This window comes from Jaculus jaculus, chromosome 1 (genome assembly GCF_020740685.1).
Source record: "Jaculus jaculus isolate mJacJac1 chromosome 1, mJacJac1.mat.Y.cur, whole genome shotgun sequence".
NCBI lineage: Eukaryota > Metazoa > Chordata > Mammalia > Rodentia > Dipodidae > Jaculus > Jaculus jaculus.
The window spans coordinates 163,007,329-163,019,639 of record NC_059102.1 but is presented as its reverse complement, the minus strand read 5'-3'; the positions used below and the strand labels follow the sequence as shown (position 1 = coordinate 163,019,639).

Here is a 12,311-nt window from a genome sequence, read left to right as displayed (position 1 = left end):
CCTCCCCGCCAGCCTCGCTCCGCCCCTTCCGCCTCGCTCAGGCGTCCTTTGCGGCGCCCCTCAGGAAGGGGCGGGTCGGAGCTGGTTGCGCGCGCAGACGGCAGTCCAAGATGGCAGCTGCTCTGTTGCGGGCTGCCCTGCGAGACGGGGCAGTCGGCCTCCGGAGGAGCTGCGGCGTTCGGTGGCTGGTGAGCGCGGGGATTGGAGCGGGAGGCAGAGGGCCGAGTGTGGCGTTCACTGTTACTCCTTGGAACCCTGAACTCCGCCTCCGTGTATGGAGCCTTCGCTTTGTCGGGGCCACTTGTGTGGGTACGCGGTTGGAAGGGAAGGTGGCCGAGCCTGCCTGGACAGCTCAGCTCGGGTTAGTTGGGGCTGAGAGAGGCTGTGCATGCACTCTCGCTGCTTTGCTTCCGTCCCGAGAGGGATTGAATTGTCATGATTGGATCAAGTACCCAAGTTTCAACAGCATGCTAACCCAGAAGTATGGACATCCTTGTCATTTAAATCCTGGAAAAATCTTAGGATTTAGAGCGCTTAAGCTGCTCTTCCAGTCCCACCTAATGTCCTGCACACTAGAGAACTATCCCGGTGCTTTCCCACTTCCCTTCTTTCATGTCATATTCTTTCTCTTTTTTTTTTTTCGAGGAAGGGTCTTGGTTTAGCTCAGGCTGGCCTAGAACTCAGCGATCCTCCTACGTCAGCCTCCCGAGTGCTGAGACTAAAAGCGTGCCCCCCATCCCCCGGCAGCGGGTCGGGAGGGAAGGGAGGAAGACAGTGGACACAACAGGGCCTCCTGCCACTGCAAATGAACGCCATACAAATGAGCCACTGTGCATTTGGCTTTAAGTGGGTACTGGGGACTCGAACTCTGGCTGTTAAGGTTTTTAAGCAAGCTCCTTAACCGCTGAGCAATCTCTCCCGCCCCTTTATGTCATATTCTCCCTCTTAAGCGTTGTCTGTTTTTCAGGTAGGGTCTCGCTCTAGCCCAGGCTGACCTGGAATTCACTATGTAATCTCAGGTTGGCCTCGAACTCACAGTGATACTCCTATACTTCTGCCTCCCGAGTGCTGGGATTAAAGTTGTGCGCCACTATTCAGGGCACTTAAGTGTGTTCTTCGTTTATTTACTAAGGTACTTTAATGTTGAATGAAAAGATGGAAAATTGGTTCGTTTGTTTTTACGCAGAGTCAGACCCAGGGGCCTCCTGATTATCCCAGCTTTGTGGAGTCTGTAGATGAGTACCAGTTTGTGGAACGACTGTTACCTCCCACCAAAATCCCATCGCCCCCGAAGCATGAACATTACCCCACTCCTAGTGGCTGGCAGCCTCCCAGAGGTGAGCTCGGTGGTGGGGATAGTTTGTAAACTGCAGAGGAGCATTCCCCTCCCCAGCTGAGGCTCTGGACTCCCCACTGGGTTCAGTATTCCTGTTCAGGCCCCTCAGGGTTAGCAAGTCTCATCCCTAAATTAGGGCCCAGGAGTGGAACCCTCAGTTTCCCTGGTCTCTGGCTCTTCCCACATGGGAAGAAGGGGAGCATAGTAAAAACTAGGCATGGTGGTACACACATTTAATCCCAGCACTTGGGGGAGACTGAGTTAGGAAGAATGCTGTGAATTTAAGACCACCCTGGGGCTACAGTGTAAATTCTAGGTCAGTCTGGGGCTAGAGCGAGACCCTACCTCAAACAAAACCACCAAAAAAAATTAGAGCATAGAAAACCCAATTGTTTGGGTCTCCCTTCTCCCCCAGGAAATGGGGCTCCACTATTGAGACTGAGCTTGGCTCTTCTGGACTTGAATTTAGCTCTGCTGTTCTTATTGTTTGTTTTGTTTTTCACTCTAGCCCAGGCCAACCTGGAATTCACTATGTAGTCTTAGGGTGGCCTTGAACTCACAGTGATCCTCCTACCTCTGCCTCCCAAATGCTGGGATTAAAGGCATGCGCCACTACGCCTGGCTGGTTTTGTGTGTGTGTGTTTCTAGGTAGGGTCTCACTATTCCGGGCTGATCTGGAATTCACTGTGTAGTCTCAGGGTGGCCTTGAACTCATGGTGATCCTCCTACCTCTGCCTCTCGAGTGCTGGGATTAAAGGTGTGCACCACCACACCTGGCTAGCTTTTTTTTTTTTTTAATTTTAAATTTTATTTGAGAAAGGGAAACATTCGGAATGGGCATGCCAGGGTCTCCACCTGCTGCAAATGAACTCCAGATGTATGCACACCTTATGCATCTGATTTACATGGGTCCTGGGGAGTTGAACATAAGTCCTTTGGCTTTGCAGGCCAACACCTTAACTGCTAACAGTCCCTCCAGCCCATTATTTTCATTTTTTTATTGTTTCAAGAGGTAGGGTCTTACTTTAGCCCAGGCTGACCTGGGAACTCAAATTCTAGGCTGGCCTCAAACTCACAGCAACCCTGCTACCTCTGCCTCCAGAGTACTAGGATTAAAGTTTTGTGTGTCACCATGCCAGGCCTTGAATCATTAGCTTTAACCTCAAGTTTCTATTATTATTTACTTTCTTTGAGAGAAAAAGGAAGAGAATGGACACACTAGGGCCTCCGGCCACTGTAAATGAACTGTAGATGCATGTGCCACCTTTTGCATCTTGCTTACATGGGAACTGGGGTCCTTTGGCTTTGCAGGCAAATGCCTTAACTAAGTGACCTCTCTAGCCCTTGAACCTCAAGTTCAACTAAATAAGATTTAATCCTTAGTGAAGAGCCCAGCTTGTTGTGTTCAGTGCATGTAAATTCCCATTTCTAGCACAAGTTCCAAGCCAGCCTGAGCTACAGATTGAGACTCTGTCTCAAAAACACTACCACCTTGCTGGGCATGCTGGCACACGCCTTTAGTTCCAGCACTCAGGAGGCAGAGGTAGGATGATTGCTGTGAGTTCGAGGCCACCCTGAGACAACATAGTGAATTTCAGGTCAGCCTGGACTAAAGTGAGACCCTACCTTGAAAAAAAGATTGGCTCTAGAGAATGACCCAAAGATCCTTTATCTGGTGGTTAGGCAGGGTCTCATGTAGCCTAGGTGGGCCTTGAACTCCTAATTTACTTCCTCAGCCTCCCAAGTGTTGGGTTTACAGGTGTGAGCAACCACATTCAGCTCATTTCTTCTGTGACCTTTGCATTTTGTGAGGGGAAGGGCCTTGGTTGAGGTGGGATGAGGCCCACCTCAGGGGGATGAGAATGAATTGGTTTATCACTGTCTCCCATCACAGATCCTCCACCCAACCTGCCCTACTCTGTTCGGCGCTCTCGAATGCACAATATCCCGGTGTACAAGGACATCACACATGGCAACCGCCACATGACTGTGATCCGGAAGGTGGAAGGGGACATCTGGGTAAGTAGGTAGGAGAGACCAAGTTTGATCTCATCCTTTCTGGGCTCAGGGGCAGGGGTCGTCTAGATAGGAAGGACTGTTGACCAGGTCCGATTTGTTATCTTTCCCTAGGCCCTGCAAAAGGATGTGGAAGATTTTCTGAGACCACTGCTAGGGAAGACACCTGTCACCCAGGTTAATGAGGTGACGGGTACTCTGCGCATCAAGGGCTACTTTGATGAACAGCTTAAAGCCTGGCTTCTTGAGAAGGGCTTCTGAGACCTGCTGATAGGCCTGTGGGGCAGTGTCCACCACATATGGGTGCCCAGGAGACCTCAAGAAGAAGTGGACATTGGAATTTCTGGGACAGGAACAAAGAGTTGGGCTCAGCCAGGGCTACAGGAATTTGATACCAGGCTTTGCTTACATAAAGAGAAAACCCTCCTACATACAGGGATCCACTGGGAGAAGGCTTTCCAGCATGAGACCTACCAGGAAGAACCAAGCTAATGGGGGTGGGCATTAGCTGTTGTCCCTCTCCTTGTTGTGCCCATTTCTTGTTGCTCCTTTGGGTCATATTCAAATTCTAGCATTTATCTGGTAGAAGCAATAGCCTAACTCTGTTAAGTAAGGTTCACGGAGAAGACCCATTTGACACATCCTTGGCTCTATGAACGTTGTGGAGAAATAAACTTGTAGATACAAGTTAGGGGTGGGGGCAGAATGCCCTATCAGCCAAGTAGGAAAGCAGGAGAACCCAGTCTTGGTCCCTTTTCCATTCCAAACCAGACTTAGGCCTGACTGGGTTCCCACCTCCAGGAAGTGCTAGCTGTGGGTGGCCTGGCCACAAGTGGGTACTTGAACACTCCTTGTAGCCCAGCCCAAGGCTGGGCAAGGGTTAGTAGGCAGGAAAATTCAGGCTTTTCATCCCTGTTAGCCCATTCCCAATTTATATCACACTGGTTAGTCCAGATCCTGGCTGCCTTGCTGGATCCCTAACCTAGGTATTGAACCCAAGGCTGTTTCTCCATATGTAAAGTGGACATATCTTCCTACTTGTTTAATCTTGGCATCTTTCCTCTTGGTGACCCCACAGCATTCTCATCTACAGCCTGGGCAAGGAAAGGAAATTAGCCTTGATCCTAGGCCACAAGCCAGTTGTTAATGCAAGTTTTTATTTGGCCGTATATACAATTTAAGCTATTAAAATTTTTACAATATTTACAAGTTAAATAATCATCTGAAACTGTCTCCAGCAACTCTTGTAACACAAAACTGAGAAGAAAAGTGACTAGGCCTCAGCTCCTGTGGTTCCTGCCTGGCCCAAAGCCTGTTCTAAACCAGACCAGGAGCCTAGCCACACTCCTGCTCCTCCTCGGGGTCAAGCCTTCAAATTCAAAAGAAAATTTAAGCCAAAAGCCACTAGGTAAGGAAGTAATTCCAATCCTGAAAGTCTTGCAGGTTGAGAGTGGCCTACCTTGGATTTGGGGAACAGTGGTTAAGGAGCAGCACACTAACCCTTCCAGTGGGCAGCAGCTGCTGGGCGACAGATAGTCACAGCTAAGAAGCTGCAGGGGAAAGGGCCTGGGGAGGGGTGGGGCAGGGTCCCTCAGTGCTGCCCGCCTGCCCCTCATCCCCAGGCACTCCTTTCCCTGAGTTTCTTGGTTGCCAGTAAGACGTGGAAATGCCACAGGGCTTAGGGGGCACAGCCACCATCACAAAAGGGCTTCTGGGGAGATCAGAGTAAGAAAAGAAAATTGGTACCAGTCTTGGCAGGAGGGCCAGGGGCAAGGTCCTGGTCTGCCTCCAGCCCTTCTGGGGTCCACACTTGGAAACGGAAGCTAATACTGTTCGGCACTGCAGCATGGTCCCGTACTCACAAGTAGGGCTCAGAGGGGCTACTCTTTTTCCCAAAACCATGGGGAAGGCTTCTCAGGCTCAACCTCTGCCTTCAAGGCCTCAGCAAAACACAGGTCAGAAGAGGAAGGCTAGAACTGAACGACATCCCCATGGCTGCTTGGGTTGCTGAGGAACCCAGCTGCTTTCCACTCAGCCTCAGGGATGCCACCACTTCTTTCACAGAGCCTGGGTTACTCCCTGATGCAGACTGAGGGAGCTGGCACTTGGTGGCAGAACATGTTCCAGCGAGGGCTGCTCAAGAGAGCAGGGACAGGTCTGGGCAGTGTCAGTGAGCAACAGGGGACTCCAGCTTTTGCAGGCGTCGCCGGCGGAGCTCTGCAGCATCAGGCTCTCCATCCTCAGATAACTCCTCGGTGGACCCCATTGACTCAGGAGCTGGGGTTAGAGAAATCAGAAGTGGAACCCAGAGAACCTGCTCATTCCACCCATTAGAGGTTGATGACACTCACCTGGAGGCTTTTCAGTTTCCTGGGCTGCTGGGGAGGCTCCTGAGGATGGCGTGGTGGCTTCGGAGCTAGTGACACTGGTGGAGGGGGCAGCAGCAACCACAGTAGAGGCAGTCTCTTCAGTGGGGTTGACTGAAGTGGCTGGCCTGGGGGGCCTGGCAAGAGAAAGGACAATTAAGGGCCTGGTCTCGGCAGCCTGGGTTAGATTGTCCTGCACTTGAGCCTTGGGGGACAGATCCTAGGGCTGCCAGTCTTTCAGGCCCAAGTGATGAGCAAGTACAAGTAATACATGTGGAACAGATTTTTAGATGGGGTGACTCAACTCAAGGACCAAGTGACTCCATCCTACGAACTGTAAACCACTTAAAGGTAGGGATACTGCACTTCTACTGTATATTCACTATACAAGTCACTGCACAAGCCTGTGACTCCAGCTTTTCTCCATGACTGCCATCCCTGCTAGATTTCACCTGTGACTAGGAATTAACCTCTACTCCAGTTGCATAAAGGAGGTCACATAGCAAGTGATGGGACTAGCAACTGGAGTTGGGCCAGGCTGAATGAGTAACTTGTATGACTTTCTCTCAGTTCTCTGTTAGCAGTGTGTGAAGTAATGAGCTAAAGCACTGGCAACTAGGAATAATTTGAGTTTTTACAAATAAGGAATAAAATTCAAGGTCAGCTGGGCGTGGTGCCACACGCCTTTATTTAATTCCCACACTTGGGAGGCAGAGATAGGATCATAGTGAGTTCAATACTACTCTGAGACTACATAGAGTGGGCTAGAGTGAGACTACCTGGTTGGGGGGGAGGAGTATAGAATTCAAGGTCAGTTCACTAATATGCCTCCTACTTGTGCACTGGTGTGACCAAGATGCCAGATATGCCTGCAAGTGATGTGAGCAGCTTGAGGCAGGTCTTACTGAACTTTAGGGGGACCTTTCTTAGAAGCTCTGCCTCACTTCTGGCGCACACATACCCCAAGGAGGCCAGCACAGTGAGGTACTGGTTGATCTGCAGCATGGCGGCATCCAGGAGTGTGTGGATGTTGCGCAGGCTCTGCAGCCGGGCCTCCAGGTGCTGCCGCTCATGGCCCTCCAGTGCCCTCAGCTCCTCTGGGGTCAGACCGGCAAAGCCCGCAGGGGGTACAGGCATTGGGGGAAAGGCTGAACAGAGGTAGACGCTCAGTCTGAGCAGATTGAGCCTGACCCCACCTTACCCCAACATCCCAGAGTGCCCAACTTACCAAAGGGTGGAGGCAGGGGCATACCCATCCACGGAGGAGGGAAGGGGAAGCCAGGGGTGGGACCAGCCTCTGGGGCAGGGACAGAGCCTGGTGCTGGGGCAGAGGTGCTGGCGCCAGCAGCTGCTGTTGTGGCTGCTCCACTGGGCCGAGAAAGGGCTGCTGAAGAGCAGAATGAGACGTCGGTGCTATAGGGCCTCGGGGTCTATTCCTGCTACATCCCACCTCCTGTAGTATGCAGTAAGCTTACCTGCACTGGTGGAGGGAGGGGCCACAGCCTCTCCTGAACTTGGGGGAGGTGGAACAGGTGGGAAGGGGCCCATGGGGGGCCACAGTGGGAACATGCCTGGAGGAAAAGGAGGCAGGAGGCCCTGGGGGACTAGAGAGAGGACAGGGTGGTAAGAAGAGGGTTGAACTGGGATGGACTCCACTCTCAGGCAGGGGGCTTGGCCTCTGCTCCAGCGGGCCCAAGATCAGCACTGGTCACAGGGATTGCAATTATCTATTTCTCATTTTTTCACCTCTCCTCACCCAGACTTGAGTTTGTGGAGGGCAGACACTTGGGGTTGCCCAGTATCTTCTCCACCCAGCCCAGGGAAAGTACCCAGTGGTGGGGAAAGCCAAGTGAAGAAAGACTCACAATTGGGGGGCTGGGGCAGGAGTGGTGGGGGATGAGGAGCAGGGGGTGGCCCCTGGTCTGCAGGCTCAGGAGGTGGTGGAGACTGGGCTGGCAGCGATGCCCGCAGGACATCCATACGGCAGGTAGGGCAGGTCTGTTGCCGCTGGAACCAGGAGCGCAGGCAGCTGGAGGTCGAGACCAGACAGTGAGCAGTAGGTTCCCCAGAAACCTGTTCCTATGCAGATGTGCAGGCTCCCCAGGGCCCTCCCACCTGGTATGAAAGATGTGGTTGCAGGGTAGTCTCTTGGCACCAGTCACCATTTCTTCTCGGCAGATGATGCAGACATTATCCACTGCCTGCAGCTCCTCAGGGGTAGCATCTGGATACCTGATTAGAATGGTAGAGCATGTGTCAGGGCCAGAGCTGGAAGCAAAGGGACCTGGGACAGATTGTGGGAGAGCAGCAGGAGAAGTTCACTTACAGGGTGTTCATGTTGCGGATGGCTCGGCGAGACATGATGGCATCAGTCACAGCTTTCTTGAACTGCCTGAGAAGACAAGTCAAGTCAATGAACGCAAGGGGAGGAACAGGAGACATCAGCTCAGGAAAATGAAGAAACAGGGACTCACCTCATGGCCAGGTACATAGGTCGGATAGCGAAGAGCGGGAAGGTGTGCACCTTGATCATGATGGTCATGAAGGCCATGTACAGCAGGACCTTGATGAAGCCTGCAGGGAGGGAATGCAGAATGGAGCTGGCCACAGGGCTGGTGCACCCAGTGTGGGACAGGGGGAGGGTCAGAGGCCCGGCTCCTCTCACCTGTGAACAGCTCCGTATACAGCATGTACACGGCCTTATTGTCCCAGGGGTTCTCACTCTGGAGGTCCACAGAGTGCAGCACATACTTGATGAAGATGGTGAGCACCATGGTCATCAGAATGGCGTACTAGAGGGAGAGGGACACGTGGCAGATACTGACCCTGGCTTACCTTCACTCTACACACACTGCTGTACCCAGGCCTCAGCACAGCAGGTACATTTGTACCCATATAAGCTCTGGACACAGCTCATCCACTCCTGCTATTGCTCTTAGGCAACTGGTTTAACTTTGGTCTGCAACACAGCTTAAGAGACATAGGTCAGTAGCTCAGCACAAGTGTCCCAGCATATGGTAAACACTCAAAAAACCTGAGCACACATGTCCCTGAACACTCTGCCTGGGACATATCTCCTCACTTATCCACCCAGCAGTTTTCACTTCATCCAGAGCCAGCTTTGCTATTAGCCTCTAAAGAGCCTTCCCAAACCTGTGTCCTTTACACTAGCCCCTCTCTGTGCCCTTCCACAATCACCTAGAAATGTGTGAGGGTGGCCAGGTGTGAATGATCACTCCTCCCTGGTGGCCAACGTGGAGTGGTGGCTACTCAACAGGTGCTCAGTAAGGGCTTGTTGGTTGCTCAAGGCACGCACAGTGCCACCTCAGCTTTGTCATCCCCCGCCTTCCCCCCACCTCCCAAGCCAACTTTACCTCAAAGCCAAACACCAGCTGCACAGAGGCCCCACGAGTCAGGATGCTGTGATAGGCATGGCTGACGAAGAGGAAGTCCAGGATGCCCAGGAGGAACATAAGGGCTGTGGGGACCCCCACACAGGGGTAGTAAGATCAGCTCAAGCCCAACAGCCACTTCCACTTCCTGCTCTAGGATCGCTCCACCCTCAAGTCCACCATGGTCATAGCCCCAGCCATCTATTCAGATGGGCACATCCCAGGGGACTTAGTGGTGGGGCAGCCCAGGCTCCAAAGGTGAAGAGCTATAGATAGCTGAGGGCCCAGGCAGTTGAGAAGCTCAGAGTAGAACAGGGCAGAGACAATGCAAATTAACTTCTTAAATTATCTTTCCTGTACAGCTGCGGTCTCTGGGGTAACAGGTCCATGGTTCGGGACTTCATGTTCCACTCCTACGTGAACCCCCTCCAGCTACCCCCACCCTTCCATGAGTCTCACTTACAGACAATACGGCAGTGAAAGAGCCAGGAGATATTGGGGCTGCGCTCCATCTGAGGCAGAGCAGACAGGAGTCCCATCAGGAAAGCTGGGGCCACCCCACGCTCCAACCCAGCCCTCACTGCTCTAAAAGCCTGCCCACCACCCAAGCCCAACTCACAAAGTCCACACGGTCTTCAGCCAGCCAGTGGAAACATTTGAGGAAGAGAAGGAGCGTGAATAGAGCCACAAAGCGAGGACTGAAGTCATCTCGAAAAACAGTGAAAGCCAGACAAGTCTCAGTGACAGCATACCAGGACCGCTCCAGAAGGTGCTGAGGGTTGAGCAGGGCATGAGGAGGAGCCCATTGTTTGCCCAGTGCATTGCCCACTCCTTTGAGGCTGCTAACATCTTACCTCCATCTCTGCTGCCCTCAGCTGCCCAAAGAACACTTTGCCCATCACCTTGCCCAAGAGGAAGACAAGGACGAAGGCCTGGATGTACAGGACCTAGAAGTAAGGAAAAGCTATGGCTTGAGGTCACTTTTTGTTTTCCTCTACCTGGGGCTCGTCATTCCGCATCTTCCCAAGTTCAGCCACAATTCATTCAGAGTTAAACTGCTAGTGACTACTTCTCCCCTTCTTACCTGACCTGTAGCCCCGCCTCTGCCCCAGGCTGACTCCTCCTCCCCTTCCCAGGCGATCCTCCCTCCCAGAGCCCTGAACTCACTGCCATGCTGGGGCTGGACTTGGTCAAGTACACCACAGTGGGGTAGAACTGGTGTTTGAGGTAGTAGGCATGAGCCACCACAGCCCCAGTCAGCGCCAGGCTGGCCACCATCATCACTGCGGTGCGGAACATTGCCCTGGCCCGGAGACCTACGTGGGGAGTGGTGGGGGGGGGCGGAGAAAGAAAATAATGTTTGGTTTGTGATGTCCAGACCCTGCAAACCTAGCAGGGCATCCACAGATGAAAGGGGCTGGGGTGAGGAAATCTGCCTTCACTCTCAAAATCATCAGATCCAAAATAACATGCCTCTCCGTTTTTACAAACGAGAAACAGTCTCGGAGGAGTTAAGCGACCACACTGATGCAAGGCCTGGAACCTGGGTCAGTCTTGTTTCAAATCTAGGGCTCTTTCCGTGCTGCCTGCCAAGCCGCCGCCTCTAGGGAGGCGATGAGGAAAGGCAGCGACGTTGGAGGAGGGGGACTGCCACCGCGGACCCGCTCAAGAGGCTGAAGTGAGGGCGGGAACACTCGGCCTGCGCGGGGAGCAGCCACGGGGCTCGGTCTGGGGAGGGGACAGCGCGGTGACAGCTGTGCCAGGGTGTTCAGCGCGAAGGGGCGCCCGCGGGAGTCTGCGGGGGGCACGTCGGTCGGGAACCCCGGCGCCCCTCAAACCCCCGGTCCGTGTCAACTGGGAGTATCGTGGAAACGGCCATCCAGCAGGGTGCGGTGGCAGGATTCAGAGGGAACCGAGTCGTCTGGGCGGCCGCGCACCTGAGCGGGCCAGGAGTGGCGAGCGTCGCAGGCGGGGCCCGGCCTCGGGGCCAGAGTGTGGCCGCGCCGTCGCCTGAGGTCTACGGCTGTCCGACAGGCCGAAAGCAGACGGCGGGGACTCCGGGGCGGGGGCGTGGGGGGAACGGGCCGATGCCGCGGGACCGCAAAGGGACCCGACTCCCCCAACCACAACCCAGACCTGACTTAGCTTCACTCACTCACTCACCAGGAGCCCCAGCGCCGCGAGCCCGCTCAATCTCCGCGACTGCGGCAGCCGCTCCGGTTAACAACACTCCCCACCCCCCTGCGAACCGGAACTTCTGGGGTGAGACACCTCACTTCCGGCAGCGCGGGGCGCGGCGTGGACCGTACCAAAACGCGTCCGCCCCCGGGCTCCCACCGCGCGCCCCGTGCGGTGCTGCGAGCCGCAGGGCCCGGGTTCGAACCCACTGTGACAAGCTGAGCAAGAGCCGGGGGAAGGTGGGCGAGACGGAGGGAGGCACTAGGGGAGGGCTGGAGGTCCCCCACCCCGCCTGTGGGGCACAGATGGTCTCTACCGCTGAGTGGACCCTCCCGCGCCTAGACCGTGGCGCTCTCCACCGCCGTAAGGTGGAGCCTCCCGCGGGCCGAGCCGCCTAGACGGGGAGAGGGGGCGGTGAGCGAGAAGACAGGGCTAAGGGGTACCAGAGCGTGCCAGCACCTCACTCCACGGATATCCACAACAACGTGACTAGTAGGGCGGTCTCTGGGAGCATTGGATGCGGGAACCAGAAATTTGTCTTCTCCATGAGCCCTCCCCAAATGGTGAGGGAGTGAGTTGGGTCCCGTGGCTGCCGCTGATTGGTTGCGCTAAAGTTACGCGGACCAATAAGAAAATTTTTCTGGCCCATAGAAAGAGAAAAGCAGGTGAGTGGTTGCTAGGGCCGATCTGCAGCGTTGCTTTAGACTGGGGTGGGGTTGGAGGGGGTGTCCCCGCTGGCTGAAAGCTGAGAAAGCGGCCGACCGTGGGCAGGTGGATTCCCCATCCAGCCTCGGGGAACGTTTGTCGGGCCACGCAAAGGAGAGGCAGTCAGGTGTGCCAGCACTGGGGAGACGGCAGGGCATTCGTTCCTGCTCTGCTTGGGGAGGGAGTTCTGTGCGCAGGATTTGGACTTTCCCACTATCTCAGGGGTCCTGGACTGCCCGCTGTTTTGGTCTGTGAATCTGGTCCAGCCAACTCAGTATTTTCACGGGCAGATCGGAGCACATGCACCCGCTTTTGGCC

The 12,311-nt window shown here is 54.4% G+C and overlaps 2 protein-coding genes across 6 annotated transcripts; one reads left to right on the top strand and one right to left on the bottom strand.

Moving 5' to 3' along the window:
• Positions 1 to 75: 75 nt before the first annotated feature.
• Positions 76 to 4,580, top strand: Mrpl49 (mitochondrial ribosomal protein L49). The gene is made up of 4 exons (XM_045153836.1): positions 76 to 188; positions 1,187 to 1,337; positions 3,231 to 3,355; positions 3,467 to 4,580. Exons 1-4 carry the CDS (start codon positions 111 to 113, stop codon positions 3,611 to 3,613), a joined length of 501 nt encoding a protein of 166 aa, XP_045009771.1. The 5' UTR covers positions 76 to 110; the 3' UTR covers positions 3,614 to 4,580.
• On the bottom strand, positions 4,490 to 11,844 carry Syvn1 (synoviolin 1). Of its 5 annotated transcripts, none has more exons than XM_045153804.1 (16): positions 11,748 to 11,844; positions 10,278 to 10,426; positions 9,965 to 10,057; positions 9,730 to 9,882; positions 9,574 to 9,622; positions 9,093 to 9,196; positions 8,384 to 8,510; positions 8,193 to 8,292; positions 8,045 to 8,110; positions 7,834 to 7,950; positions 7,584 to 7,747; positions 7,194 to 7,322; positions 6,947 to 7,105; positions 6,680 to 6,866; positions 5,704 to 5,855; positions 4,490 to 5,629 (listed from the first exon to the last, which is right to left on the bottom strand). In XM_045153804.1, exons 2-16 carry the CDS (start codon positions 10,407 to 10,409, stop codon positions 5,520 to 5,522), a joined length of 1,842 nt encoding a protein of 613 aa, XP_045009739.1. In that variant the 5' UTR covers positions 10,410 to 10,426; positions 11,748 to 11,844; the 3' UTR covers positions 4,490 to 5,519. The 5 variants fall into 5 exon arrangements, with proteins under 5 accessions (XP_045009739.1, XP_045009747.1, XP_004656712.1 ...); XM_045153812.1 differs by having other exon boundaries at positions 11,732 to 11,748; XM_004656655.2 differs by lacking the exon at positions 11,748 to 11,844 and adding an exon at positions 11,274 to 11,359.
• Positions 11,845 to 12,311: the final 467 nt, after the last annotated feature.